This window comes from Nanorana parkeri, unplaced genomic scaffold, assembly GCF_000935625.1.
Source record: "Nanorana parkeri isolate BGI_ZX_2015 unplaced genomic scaffold, ASM93562v1 scaffold1078, whole genome shotgun sequence".
NCBI classification, from domain to species: domain Eukaryota; kingdom Metazoa; phylum Chordata; class Amphibia; order Anura; family Dicroglossidae; genus Nanorana; species Nanorana parkeri.
In genome coordinates, this window is record NW_017307346.1 from 286,155 (window position 1) to 299,914 (window position 13,760).

General features: G+C 43.3%; 1 protein-coding gene across 3 annotated transcripts in view; it reads right to left on the reverse strand.

Moving 5' to 3' along the window:
* SEC11A (SEC11 homolog A, signal peptidase complex subunit) overlaps nt 1-13,760 on the reverse strand; it is a 39,054-nt gene that overhangs the window by 17,634 nt on the left and 7,660 nt on the right. For all 3 annotated transcript variants that reach the window (XM_018567640.1, XM_018567642.1, XM_018567641.1), the window contains one exon: nt 11,079-11,188. In XM_018567640.1, coding sequence (XP_018423142.1) covers nt 11,079-11,188 — 110 coding nt within the window. Of the gene's footprint in view, nt 1-11,078; nt 11,189-13,760 lie in introns of those variants that run through there.

Below are 13,760 nucleotides of genomic sequence, written 5' to 3' on the forward strand. Positions count from 1 at the left end.
TATATATATATATATATATATATATATATTAGGGCTGCGGAAATTAACGATTAATTCTTCGATTAATCGTTAATTTCTTTGATCGATTAAAATGTTTTTGATCGTTACTCACCTCTCCGCCGGCTTCCGGGTCCTCCTCGGAGATCCGGTGACGTCACGGACATAGACGTCTCCGGACTCCTCCCACCTTCCCCAAGTGGCTCCGTTGGCTAACGAAGGGAAGGGGGGAGGAGTCCGGTGACGTCGACATCCGTGACGGCTAATGAAGGGAAGGGGAGGAGTACGGTGACGTCGATGTCCGTGACGTCACCGGACTCCTCCCCCTTTCCCTTCGTTAGCCGACGAGAGACTAACGAGGGAGAGGAGGAAATCCAGCAGCAGGTCTTATTGGCTCACAGCGGTCATACAGTTGCTTAAAAAATCAGTGTGCTTTACAAATGTGCCCTTTGCTTCCTTTAAGTAAGTAAAACTCTGTTTATTTAATGGGAAGGTGGGAGCTAAGATGAGTAAAGTGTTTACTTCAGAATTACACCATTCAATCCATACAGCTGTCCGGTTTGTATTTTATGAATGCAGGCACAATGTGACATAAACACTAAGGTGCCCTGAGAGGAACGAAACAAAATGATCCAAAGTTGTCAAAGGAACAGGAGGTGAGGAAAAATCTTCCAATGGGGAAACTGGTTAAATGGGAAAACTGTCACCTCATTTTGGGGATATCTCCTCTTAATTCCTGCATGTCTCTGGGACAGGAAATGAGGGGAAATCTTCTAAATGGGACACAGGCAGCATTAAGAAAGAAAAAAAAAAACCTGACGTCACTACCCTACTCTATCCAAAACTAAAGAAAAGAAAAGTTTTGGCCGTACAGTGAGATAAAATATATGCCTTTATTGGCTGAAGAGGCTTGGACGCCTATTGTACAGACAGAGGACTTCAGTGTGGGATGTAAACAAACACATTGTTCCATAATATGGAGTAATGAAGCTTTGACTAATTTATACCAGCTTGCCATCCTCCAGGCATAAAAAAAAGGCTTCTATTTATATTATAGACTTTCCTTACAGAGATGGAAGTTATGGAATCTTTTCAATAGCTCCGAGTGGAATTCAAGGTTAATAAGTCTTTCTATCAATACCTGCAGATTTTTACCTTTTTTTTAAAAATGTCTTTGTGTGGCCCTGTCCCCATTACCATTGTTGCTTAGACAAGAATTCTGTATGTGCGTTATAATTAATGGAAATTAATCGATTATCGAGTAGCGATATTTTTTTCCCCAATACTCGTCAATACTGGAAGTCCCATTCAGGAAGCCAGGCGGCGTGTAATGACTCACCACCTGGCTTCCTGATGAGCCAAGCAGCATGTAAAGACTCGCTACCGGGCTTTCCGATTAGCAGCAAAGCCGTCCCCATTCGTCTCGTCACTAGGAAAAGAAAGCATGGAGCCGGCTTTCTGGCCAATCGGGAAGCCGGACACTGTGTAATGACACGGCTCCTGATTGGCTGGGAAGCCGGCTCCATGCTCTCTCGTTAGGAGGTGACGAGGGAGCCTGAAGCCGGCTTCCTGACCAATCAGAAGCCCGGGAGCTGCGTCATTACACGTTGCCCGTCTTCCTGATTGCCTGGGAAGCCGGCTCCATTGCTCTTGCGTCACAAGTGATGAGAGCGCATGAAGCTCTCCTCCCCTGGAGACAGGGGAGGAAATGGCACCGCTTGCTTCAGAGAGGCAGTTCCAGCTGCCAGTCACATAGCTGGGTGGATCCAGACAGTATTGTCGGGATCCATCCCGGCTGCGGCGCTCTCAGTATATCACGGGCAATAGGCCGCTATATACTGAGCTTTGGGTCACGGGAGGAAGTTAGTATATGTCCTCCCATGACCCTAAAGAGAACTATGGGGAAAAACACTTACCCCATAGTTCTCTTTTAAAGCAGCAGGTGGAAAACACAGTGAGGTCAAGGAATGAAAATAAAATCAGTGAGCTTCAGCAGAGGAAGTATGTAATGTGTCTGGTACTTTCCGTAAACAACAGAAAAAAATGGGGTGGATCTTTAGTCAAGTGAATACATGTTCTATTTGATAATCTACTTGCTCCTTGGCTTGATTGGCTGTCTTTTTTTAAAAACTCTATCACTAGCAGTGGTGTTTGTTATAAAAGGTTGAACTGTTAAGTTGCGTGCATACAGCCCCATTGGATTTTTATGGCAGAACATCATTTGTTGGTGAAAATATGCTTGCTCATTCACAGCATTTTTCATTTTAATAGTTTTTATTGCATTTTTAGAGAAAGGTTTTCATAGTATACTTGAACAATAATACAGAATTAATTATTTAAAAATTTGCATTTATTACATTTTTGCATTGAAGCCTTCAGGGCCCGTTCACACCAGATGCAGTGCGTTCTGGCCCGACTCAGGCCAGAACGCACTAGGGTTGCAACAACTAATCGACATAATCGATTATTGAAAAAGTTGTCAACTTTTTCAATCATCGATTAATCGGCTTCCGATTGGTTGGCCATGTTCACGGCTCCACACGCTGCACGCCACACCTCCTCCTCCCCACCTCATGTTTGCCGCTGCCAGACCCGCCGGCATCCACACGTAGCACCTCCTCCCTGCCTCACGCTCACCGCCCGCACAAATGCACGATCGGCACAGGGACGCGGGGAAAAGAAGTAAGGAGGAGGAGGGGGTGTGGTGGGCATGGCAGCTGCCGATAGACAGGCCCGATCTCAGAAACAAGTTGCTGTTAGACTGCTCAGGTAAGCCTGCACTTTCCCACACATGCTGCTCTATAATTTATTGCTGGGATTTGTATTCCTCTATAGCTGATGGTACATTGTGCTGTATATTATACCATGAGCTATAGAGGACTACAAATCCCAGCAATACATTATACACTGTATGTATAAAGTAAAATGTATTTTTTTTTAATCCGATTAACCGATTAATCGAACTTAATAATTGGCTAACTAATCGATTTTGAAAATAATCGTTAGCTGCAGCTCTAGAACGCACCGCCTCATATTGCGGCCAGCTCACTTTTTTGTGGGGCAGGAGGGGGCGTGGCGGGCCAGTGAAGTGAATGGCACTGTAGGCACGCCCGCAATGCAATCGGCGGCACGGGATCACAAGGCACATTATGCCTCCGGTCAAAATGCTGCAAGTTGACAACCATAAAAGTAGACCTGAAAAGTGAAGATTTGCTCTAATAGGGATTTTCAAGAAGTGATAACTATATCTAAGCAGTAACCTGAAAACTGTAACAGTACAGTGGTGCAGTGGTTAGCGCTTCTGCCTAGTTAGCACTAGGGGTCCCCGGTTCACTATCTACAAGGAGTTTGCATGTTCTAACTGTACTTGCGTGGATTTCCTCGAGGGTCCTCCAGTTTCCTCCCACACTCCAAAGACATGCTGGAAGGTTCATTGGCTCCTGTCTAAATTGGCCCTCGTATGTATGCATGTGACATGGGGAACTTAGATTGTAAGCTCCTTGAGGGCAGGGACTGATGTGAATGTGCACTATGTAAAGCGCTGCATAAATTGTTATATATATATGTATTTATATTAGATACACAGATACCGGTATTTTGGTACCGAGTACCGGAAGTCCCATTCCTGATTAGCCGGGAAGTCGGGCAGCATGTAAAGACTCGCCACCCGGCTTCCCGATTAACAAGAAAGTCCCCTCTTACCTTAGTATGTGCAGCCTGTCACCCCCGGGGCCTCTCCAGTGAGAACACGGCCTTCGTCCAGTACCCAGCCGGAGCCGTCTGGCCAGCCAATCAGGAAGCCGGGCAATTGCCATAATAAAGCACTCTATCAATAGATAACTTAAACATCAACAAACTATAATACAATGCGTCACATAGATATCCTTCACCGTTCCAGTTCTATAAGTGAGAGTGACATACATAACATCCATATCATGCAATCGTGATTTGAAGTCCAATTATAATTTCCAAATATGAGTCAGTCTTTATAGTCACTCAAGTGCTTCCCCAGTGAAAAAGGCTGTATGCAGTGTCACCACATTTAGCACTCGCAGTCAGAATTCAGCGTCAAATGACAAATAGGTGCCTATCTAAACGAATGGACTATTTGCTTTTCCAATCCATGCTTTAGGAAAAATACATAAAACCTTTTGCTAGCATTTTACAACCACCTTTCCTGATTGCTCTTAAAGACTGAACATGCTGCCACTTTACAAACATACTTCCTGATATTTACACAAACATAAGGGTACATCATATGAAGACCAGAAAACACATCTAACTGACCTTTAAAATGTAATCTCCACTAATTTGAGAAGGGATGTCAGGTTTCGCAAGTATTTGCTTTATTAAGCTATCAATCACACAAATAGACCTATGCACCAGGCTGCAGGAAATAGAAATAAATAAATGGCCAATTGTGATAAGTAAAGGGTAAGGTGATTAGCAATGAAAGCTTGAGGACAGGGCTGAGTGATCTCACAGAATGAATATTATCTGTACAATTTGCATAATTATGATTAGCTACCAGTCGATCAAGCACAGATAATAAAAGCAGGGCTATTAATCTGAGAAGTACATAGATAATTGTAAAGGACTTCACTAAATATTTCCTAGATTTAGCATTTATAAGGTCTAAAGAAGAACAGTCACTGATTATACCACTTCCTGTTCACAGGGCTATGAAATCAAACTCATAACCGTACTGCCTTTTCAAAGATATACATTTGGGCCCTGAAGCTATGGCATTAGACTGTAAGCTATGGTATATGCATGCCAAAAGGTTCCAAGTCTGAGGACCTTGTTTGCTTACAGTTTCCATAAGCATTAAGAGCAAAGATTACAATCACTGAGCAGTTAAAATAAACCTGTTGTGACTGAGCTATTGGAACGGCCATTTCCAACGTGTTTTATGACGGTACAGACTCTGATCCTGGCTTCACCCTCTAGTACAGGCAACTCTGGTGAAGAGATGGAGATCTACCGGAACAATTTGGAAAAGATCAAAGATCACAAGGGTGCAGTGCATTTTATTTGTTTTTTTAAGATACCTAGCAAGGCTCCATGTCAAAGTGAGGAAGGTTTGAAGTGAGTTTAGGGGTTAGTAGTATGAGTGCAAAGGTCAGAATTAAGTAAAGCAGAGTGTAAAGGTCAGTAGTATGTAATGCAGAGTGCAGGGATCAGGAGTAACTAATGCAGATTGCAGAGGTCAGGAGTATATAATGTACAGTAGTAGTCAGGAGTAAGACAAACATCTAGCCCCAAAGCTAAAATTGCCCACGGCCGAAATTCCCGTCCCTCTAAAATTCACTCACTAAACCTCAGCTGCATCGGCGCCGGGCAGAGTGAGACAAGTTCTTACTTCAGCTGTGTCATATCACATGCCGAGTAGGAACCTAGGACTTGGCTCTGCAATGTCAATTGACACTGATCTAATAGTCGATGGGGTTGCAATCGACCCATCATTCAGTATGGATACAATAGACGAGCAGATCACAATCAACCTGTTGCTAGACCCTGGCTCTAATGGGCCTTCGACCTGTCCAGATCATTCTGGGGCAGTGAGTCACTAAGTTGTAAGGCAAAGATACGAACATTACCAGCAGAGCCTGCATCTTTAAAAACAGGCCAGCAATGGCAGCTGCCATACTTCAGTCCTACCAGGTTCTTTTCCATATAGACCCATCCTAAAGCATGAAATTCAGTTGAAGGGAAAAATCAGCATACAGATTGGCCGATTCTCTCCTTTAGTGGAAATCATGTAAAACATACCCAGGTCTCATGACTGACAAGTCCCAAGCAGCATTATCAAGAAAAGTTTGTTTTTCAGTCCTGTTATTGTGTATTCTACTATATTAGCCATTGAAGAAAATTAAACGTTTTGAGTTGAAAGTAATACCATGCATCGGCTAACTTAATAGTATGAAAATGTAATGCCCAACTCCGGGGAAATTAAAAGTTCTCACTTGCAGTATGGCTACCCCCTCGCAGCAAGAGTTAACTGCTTGTCTATGCCTAGGGGAAAGAAAAAAAGCCGTTTTACTTACCTGAACCCAGTCTTCTTTAAAAGAGAACTATGGGGTTAAGACTTTTCCCTATAGTTCTCCTGTACTCGCCCCCTGCCCCGTCCGATCCGCCAGTCAGCGCTGGCGGATCGGAGCGGGGAATCCAGCCCCTCCCCTGTCACGGCAGAGGGCTGTGACAGGATCGAGAGGTGAGCTAACGCCGGTATGTGTTCGCTCACTTCTCGATCTACTGAGCCGACCTGTGACAGTCTCATTGTCACAGTTCTCATTCAAATAATAAACTTTTAGGGTTGTACCATTAGATCTCAACAACAGTTGGTTAGTAACCACAGGTCAAAACAACTCAGTGGATGGAGACCTCTCCATGTGTACAAGCAAGAAGGCAGAAGGAACCAAAGGATTTTCCAACCAAGGGATTTTTAACTAATTTATAGGGTGTGAGAAAACATGGTGTTCCCTGTGAGAGGAATCTTCCAATATACACTTGTTGCCTGGAATTGCACTTACCTATTGAGTGAGAAATAAAAAGCTCAATAAGCCTTGTCCTACCATACCATCTCAGTGTTTCCTGAATGTTCCTACTATACCATCTCTGTGCTTCCTGATCTGCCCTACCATAGCATCTCAGCGTTTCCTGAACTGTCCTACCATACCATCGCTCAGCGTTTCCTGATCTGTCCTACCATACCATCGCTCAGCGTTTCCTGATCTGCCCTACCATAGCATCTCTCAGCGTTTCCTGATCTGTCCTACCATACCATCTCTCAGCGTTTCCTGAACTGTCCTACCATAGCATCTCTCAGCATTTCCTGATCTGCCCTACCATACCATCTCTCAGCATTTCCAGATCTGTCCTACCATAGCATCTCTCAGCATTTCCTGATCTGTCCTACTATACCATCTCTCAGCATTTCCTGATCTGTCCTACCATACCATCTCTCAGCGTTTCCTGATCTGTCCTACTATACCATCTCTCAGCATTTCCTGATCTGTCCTACCATACCATCTCTCAGCGTTTCCTGAACTGTCCTACCATAGCATCTCTCAGCATTTCCTGATCTGTCCTACCATACCATCTCTCAGCATTTCCAGATCTGTCCTACCATACCATCTCTCAGCATTTCCTGATCTGTCCTACCATACCATCTCTCAGCGTTTCCTGAACTGTCCTACCATAGCATCTCTCAGCATTTCCTGAACTGTCCTACCATACCATCTCTCAGCATTTCCTGATCTGTCCTACCATACCATCTCTCAGCGTTTCCTGAACTGTCCTACCATACCATCTCTCAGCATTTCCTGATCTGTCCTACCATACCATCTCTCAGCGTTTCCTGAACTGTCCTACCATACCATCTCTCAGCATTTCCTGATCTGTCCTACCATACCATCTCTCAGCGTTTCCTGAACTGTCCTACCATACCATCTCTCAGCATTTCCTGATCTGTCCTACCATACCATCTCTCAGCGTTTCCTGAACTGTCCTACCATAGCATCTCTCAGCATTTCCTGATCTGTCCTACCATACCATCTCTCAGCGTTTCCTGATCTGTCCTACCATACCATCTCTCAGCATTTCCTGATCTGTCCTACCATACCATCTCTCAGCGTTTCCTGAACTGTCCTACCATAGCATCTCTCAGCATTTCCTGATCTGTCCTACCATAGCATCTCTCAGCATTTCCTGATCTGTCCTACCATAGAATCTCTCAGCATTTCCTGATCTGTCCTACCATACCATCTCTCAGCATTTCCTGAACTGTCCTACCACACCATCTCTCAGCGTTTCCTGAACTGTCCTACCATACCATCTCTCAGCATTTCCTGAACTGTCCTACCATACCATCTCTCAGCGTTTCCTGATCTGTCCTACCATACCATCTCTCAGCGTTTCCTGAACTGTCCTACCATACCATCTCTCAGCGTTTCCTGAACTGTCCTACCATAGCATCTCTCAGCGTTTCCTGAACTGTCCTACTATAGCATCTCTCAGCATTTCCTGAACTGTCCCACCATAGCATCTCTCAGCGTTTACTGAATTGAACAGCTGTTTATAGGGCTGCAGAGTTTGGAAAGCAGTCCAAAGCAGTTCCTGAACTGTCCTACCATACCATCTCTCAGCGTTTCCTGATCTGTCCTACCATACCATCTCTCAGCGTTTCCTGAACTGTCCTACCATACCATCTCTCAGCGTTTTTTCCTGATCTGTCCTACCATACCATCTCTCAGCGTTTCCTGATCTGTCCTACCATACCATCTCTCAGCATTTCCTGAACTGTCCTACCATACCATCTCTCAGCGTTTCCTGAACTATCCTACCATAGCACCTCTCAGTGTTTCCTGAACTGTCCTACCATACCATCTCTCAGCGTTTCCTGAACTATCCTACCATAGCATCTCTCAGCATTTCCTGATCTGTCCTACCATAGCATCTCTCAGCGTTTCCTGATCTGTCCTACCATAGCATCTCTCAGCATTTCCTGATCTGCCTCAGCGTTTCCTGAACTGTCCTACTATAGCATCTCTCAGCGTTTCCTGAACTGTCCTACTATAGCATCTCTCAGCATTTCCTGAACTGTCCTACCATACCATCTCTCAGCGTTTCCTGATCTGTCCTACCATACCATCTCTCAGCGTTTCCTGATCTGTCCTACCATACCATCTCTCAGCATTTCCTGATCTGTCCTACCATAGAATCTCTCAGCATTTCCTGATCTGTCCTACCGTAGCATCTCTCAGCGTTTCCTAATGTTTAGAGGGCAAGTTTACTTAGAATTTGAAATCCATTAGCAAAATGCTAGTAGCTGCAGTCCCACAGCAGATGCAAATCCTGGCCAAATACTTGCAAAATAGCTGAAAACAGCTGTTTATAGGGCTGCAGAGTTTGGAAAGCAGTCCAAAGCAGTTACTGGCTCTTTCGTAGCTTAGAAAAGCATAGATTGCTTCCATGAATTATTAGTAAACTTATCTACACTGACAAAAATTCTTATAAAATAAAATTAAGTAGATTCTTCCATAGGTTCCTCTATTTCTCTAAACATAAATATATCTTATGATTGCCTTGCTTGATGCTGTAAATTTGTAAAATTACCACACAGGGCAAGAGATATAAGGGTAATTATATTATACTTAACAGAAACTGGTCATGTGCTGTAAATCAGTGACAATACAGATACATAACAGGAACGGTCAATGCCATTTTGAACCTTAAGAATTTCTGACCATCTCTCAGTGCCAAGGAAGGCCCTAAAAAAAGTGTTGACTCCATTCCCCCATAATGTAATGGTCTGCGCTTCTCTCCCTTTTTCCAGGCCCAGACACTGACACATTGGAGAAAGGGGACATACCAACTTTTTGGTACTTACATATGACCTTTGGGAGGTTGTGGGAGCACAGAAAGGAGGTGGCCTGAAAACTAATAATATGAGATGGCATCAGAGGAAGCCTGCTACACAACTGTGGTGTCATTTTGATTTGTACCACGATGCAACAAGTGTACTTTAAATAAAACTTGCTCGAGAATACACTGCACTTCAAAATGTTTCAGAACAAATCTGCTCTCAAGAACAATACAACTTTACACTGCATTTTTTTTTATTACCCTGGAACACTAACATATATGATCCACAATCTGGTAACACAGTAAGTGGATTGCAGTAAGCATAAGCTTCCATGCTACATAAATAACCATTTAAAAGCCAAAAAAATCCTCTTTTTTTTTAATTAGAGCTCAGTATCAAATCATAATTTTTATTAGAGCTCAGTATCAAATCACAATTTTATAGGCTTACTTAGGAAGTATTTATACTTGCCTAGTCAAGCCCTAAAGTTTGATACACCTGAAGGTAACTTAAAGTCTGACAAGTACTTTTCTGTCAACTGCCTGAACTCCCACAGGCTGGGTTCACACCTAGGTGTATTGAATATGCGCATTTTTCGCGCGGTAAAAGAAACACGCGAAAAATGCGCGTTTCCGAGGGCTACTTGGCTGTATACCAATGGAGACGCCCGACCAAAACGCCCCAAAGAAGTACATGTACTTCTTTGGGCGTAGGGCGGTTTCCCGCGCGTTCGTACTCGCGGAAAACCGCCCAGATGGGAACCATGCACATTGAAAATAATGGCATTTCCCTGTTTGAGTACGAAAGTGCGGAAAAACGCCCAGGTGTGAACCCAGCCACACAGTCTCTCACCTTTTCAGAATTACAGCATCAACCAACAGACGTCTACAGTTGTATATTACTCTTAACTGCAGGGTTCTGTGACAAACAAGAGTACACCACTAATGAGAAACATGCAACCTGCCATTGATGGCCTCCTTCTAAAAAGCTAGTTACCCATGTTCAGCTTCTATACTTCTGGGTCACTGACCCAGAGGAGGCAAGCAAAAATTAATTGCAAGGGAAAAGTCAGAATTCATTATCTCTATGCTTGTGCAGGGTCAGTACTCAAACAATGAAAGTCATTTCATCACAATGATGACACACAGGAAGCTAGAGGAGAGTTCAGCAAATGCAGCCCACATACATGTCATGACAGGCTTCCTCTAAGTACAAAATAAGAAGACCGCAAATAAACAGACTTGATGAGCTCCTCCTCGCATATTGGCAAAATTCTAAAAGTTCACTTTCCTCCACAGACTGCAATATCAAGCTACCAGATTCTACCTCTATGGCTTATCTACCACTAGTGTTGAGGACAACTAGGCAATGAGATCAGTATTAACAGTGATGACGGCCGATATAAAAAGAATTAAGAAATAAGTCTTAGTGAAATGCACCCCTTTGGCCAACGTATCAAATCTACGAAATCTATGCAGACTACTTTATTCTGACACAAATCCTTTAACAGCATAATAGTGATCCAAAATAATTTCACATACAATAGACTGTAATAGAAAATCTATTTGCAAAGCTTCAACTTCGGACATGGGGAGGGGGTTAGCATTGTCACCCTTTTTTGTTAAATAAGATCACAAACTGAATAACACAGTAATAAAAAGGACAGAAGATCTAGTCCCTGAGTACATGAAAAAGTAAAAATACTTATACATACCTAAGAACAACAACTATAGGACTCTCGCTGCCAGTGACCACCATGAGACCTTTCCAGATCATCAGTGCAGAGGATACAATCATACCAAAGTTTAAAATTTGATAGTACAGCTGAAAAGAAAAAGACACAATGCTTTTACTGCCTGTTAGGGTGTTACTGATAAACATACTTTTGTTTGGTAAATAAGGATGAATACAAAAGAAATACAAAAAAATAAATACATTCTAAAAAGGTATAAAAGACTAGAGACAATGGAGGCCTCCTAAAAGAGAAGATTTCTTATAGCATAGATGCATTTCATGCAGAATTGTTTGTAGAAAAGAAACTTGTTTAATTTCCTAAGATTTATAATCACTCTGCATTTCCCAGAAGCTTTCTGGGTCACCAGGGAGTAGAACCCCTGAACTAGTTGGTCCTATGAGAATTCTAATCAGTAGCTGCTCGAAAACTGCTTCCCATCGGTTGTAAAAGTGAGAGCCTTATCCGTTGCCTGGTATCACTTTCTTTAGGGGGTTCAGTAGCATTAAGCATAAGGCCCCCCATTTCTTTTGATCTTATCGACGACCATTTTTTCTTGGTCCCTATAATTAATACTTGTTTGAGTCTTGTTTTGTTGACTATGATATGGCTTCATGTTGCAAACCTTTTCTGCTTAGAAGTGAATTTTGTACTTTTTTGAGATGAACGGGTCAAACAGTTTCTAAACTGTACCAAAGAGCAAAATATCCTCAAACAGAATGGCGTATTTTTTGCAAGGGGTTAATTTGTGAAAATTATAAGTTTTTGCAAACACAAATTTTGAGGTATTACTACAGTTTTAGATGCTTGTTTGTCAATATGTGTTTGTGGTTTTATTGAACTAGGCATGTACCGATACCTTTTTTTCAGTATAGAGTACGATTATTTGTTTTCCAGTACTCGCCGATACCGAGTAGTACCAATGCTGTGTGCCCCGGACCATGATCCGTCATCCGGGTTCCTGATTGCCTGTGAAGCCAGTGTTTTAGCGAAAGAACACTGGCTTCCTGACCAATCAGGAAGCCAGATGGCGAGTCATAAGGTGCCGTCCGGCTTCCTGATTGGTCAGGAAGCAAGGCTGCCTAGCAACAAGTGAAGCCGGCTTCCTAGCCAATCAGGAAGCTGGGTGGCACGTCATGACCAGCCTCCTGGCTTCACTGTTTTACACGCTAGGCAGCAGGGGCGGGAGTCATGACATGCCACCTGGCTTCCTGATTGGTTAGGAAGCCAGGCTGCCTAGCAACAAGTGAAGTTGGCTTCCAAGCCAATCAGGAAGCCAGGAGGCAGGTCATAACCCTCCTCCCGGCTTCCTGATTGGAAAGGAAGTAGTCTCCAAGCTCCCTTGGCACTGCCGGTCAGAGGGAGATCTCCCTCTGCCGGGAAGTTCCGGTATCGGAGGTAAGTATCTGACCATTTGGATGAGTACAATTACGGCCCCGATACTAGTATGGTGCATCCCTAGTACTAAAGAGAATCAAAGACTAGCCAGTAGAGGAAACATTGTAGTTCATCATAATCACTTAAAAAATATAAAATAGTCAAAAAGTCACTAGGTAATATATAGACATTTAACTTATGGCCAAGCAGTACCCTGAAAATCTATGGTTTGTTTTGAATTCCCCTGGAGCAGTAGCAGTGCGCTTTCTGACACACAGCTGAGCCTAGGCACTCCTAGAACTGCATATCTCAGAACTGCATATCTGCAGTGTGAAATTATTTAGAGTATACCTTCCCACTGCTGTATCTGATGAATGCTATTATCACAAGATTTAGGCCTCATTTACAGAGGCGTAACTAGAAACCTCAGGGCCCCGGTGCAAGAAACCGTTAAGCCCCCCCCCAAAACATGATTTTGACCCCTTTTTTTCAAACCGGTTTGAAAGGGGTTTTTTTTGTGTGTCAGAGGGGAGAGCGGGGTACAAGCAGTCACTGATAAGTGATCGCTGAGTGTAGATAATTGAGGACAGAGTATGGTTACTATATCCTCAATTATGAATGAATGGGAAGTAATCTACATCACCTCCTGTTCATTCATGATTGTGGTTATAGTAATCATACTCAATGTCCTCATGTTATGAATGGACAGGAACACTCAGTATAGAGGATTCCTGTTCATTGATAACAGGGGATACATAAAAAGAGATTGACGGCTCTGTGCACCTCTAATTTCTTTTAAAAACTTTTTTTATCACTTTTTTCTTTTATACATTTTTTTTTATTTTACTATCTTTTACTTTTTATAATTTCCATTATTATTTTTTCATAAATGTTTATTTGATAATTTATTTAAAAAAATGTCACTTAACTTTATTGCTATCACACAAGAGCTAACAAGCCCCATGTGTGATAGCATTTGGAGGTGACAGGTTCTCCTTTATGAATCTGCCACCCTCAATACAGGAGTTCTAGCACAGCACTGTGCTAGAACTCCTGTGACAGCTGAGAGGAAGGGCTGCGAGTGCAGCTCTCCCCTCACTGTCTACTCAACCCGGCGTGAAGGGTGGGGGGCGGGACCTTTCTGAAGGGGGGCAGGAACTTACCTGCCTCTCCTCTGCTCGGAGAGGCGGCTCTGATCACACCTGTCTGCTCTCCCTCTCTCTCCTCCTGGCCGCTCTGAAGCTGCAGCGGCCGGGAGGAGAGAGAGGGATCGCTGACAGGTGCGAT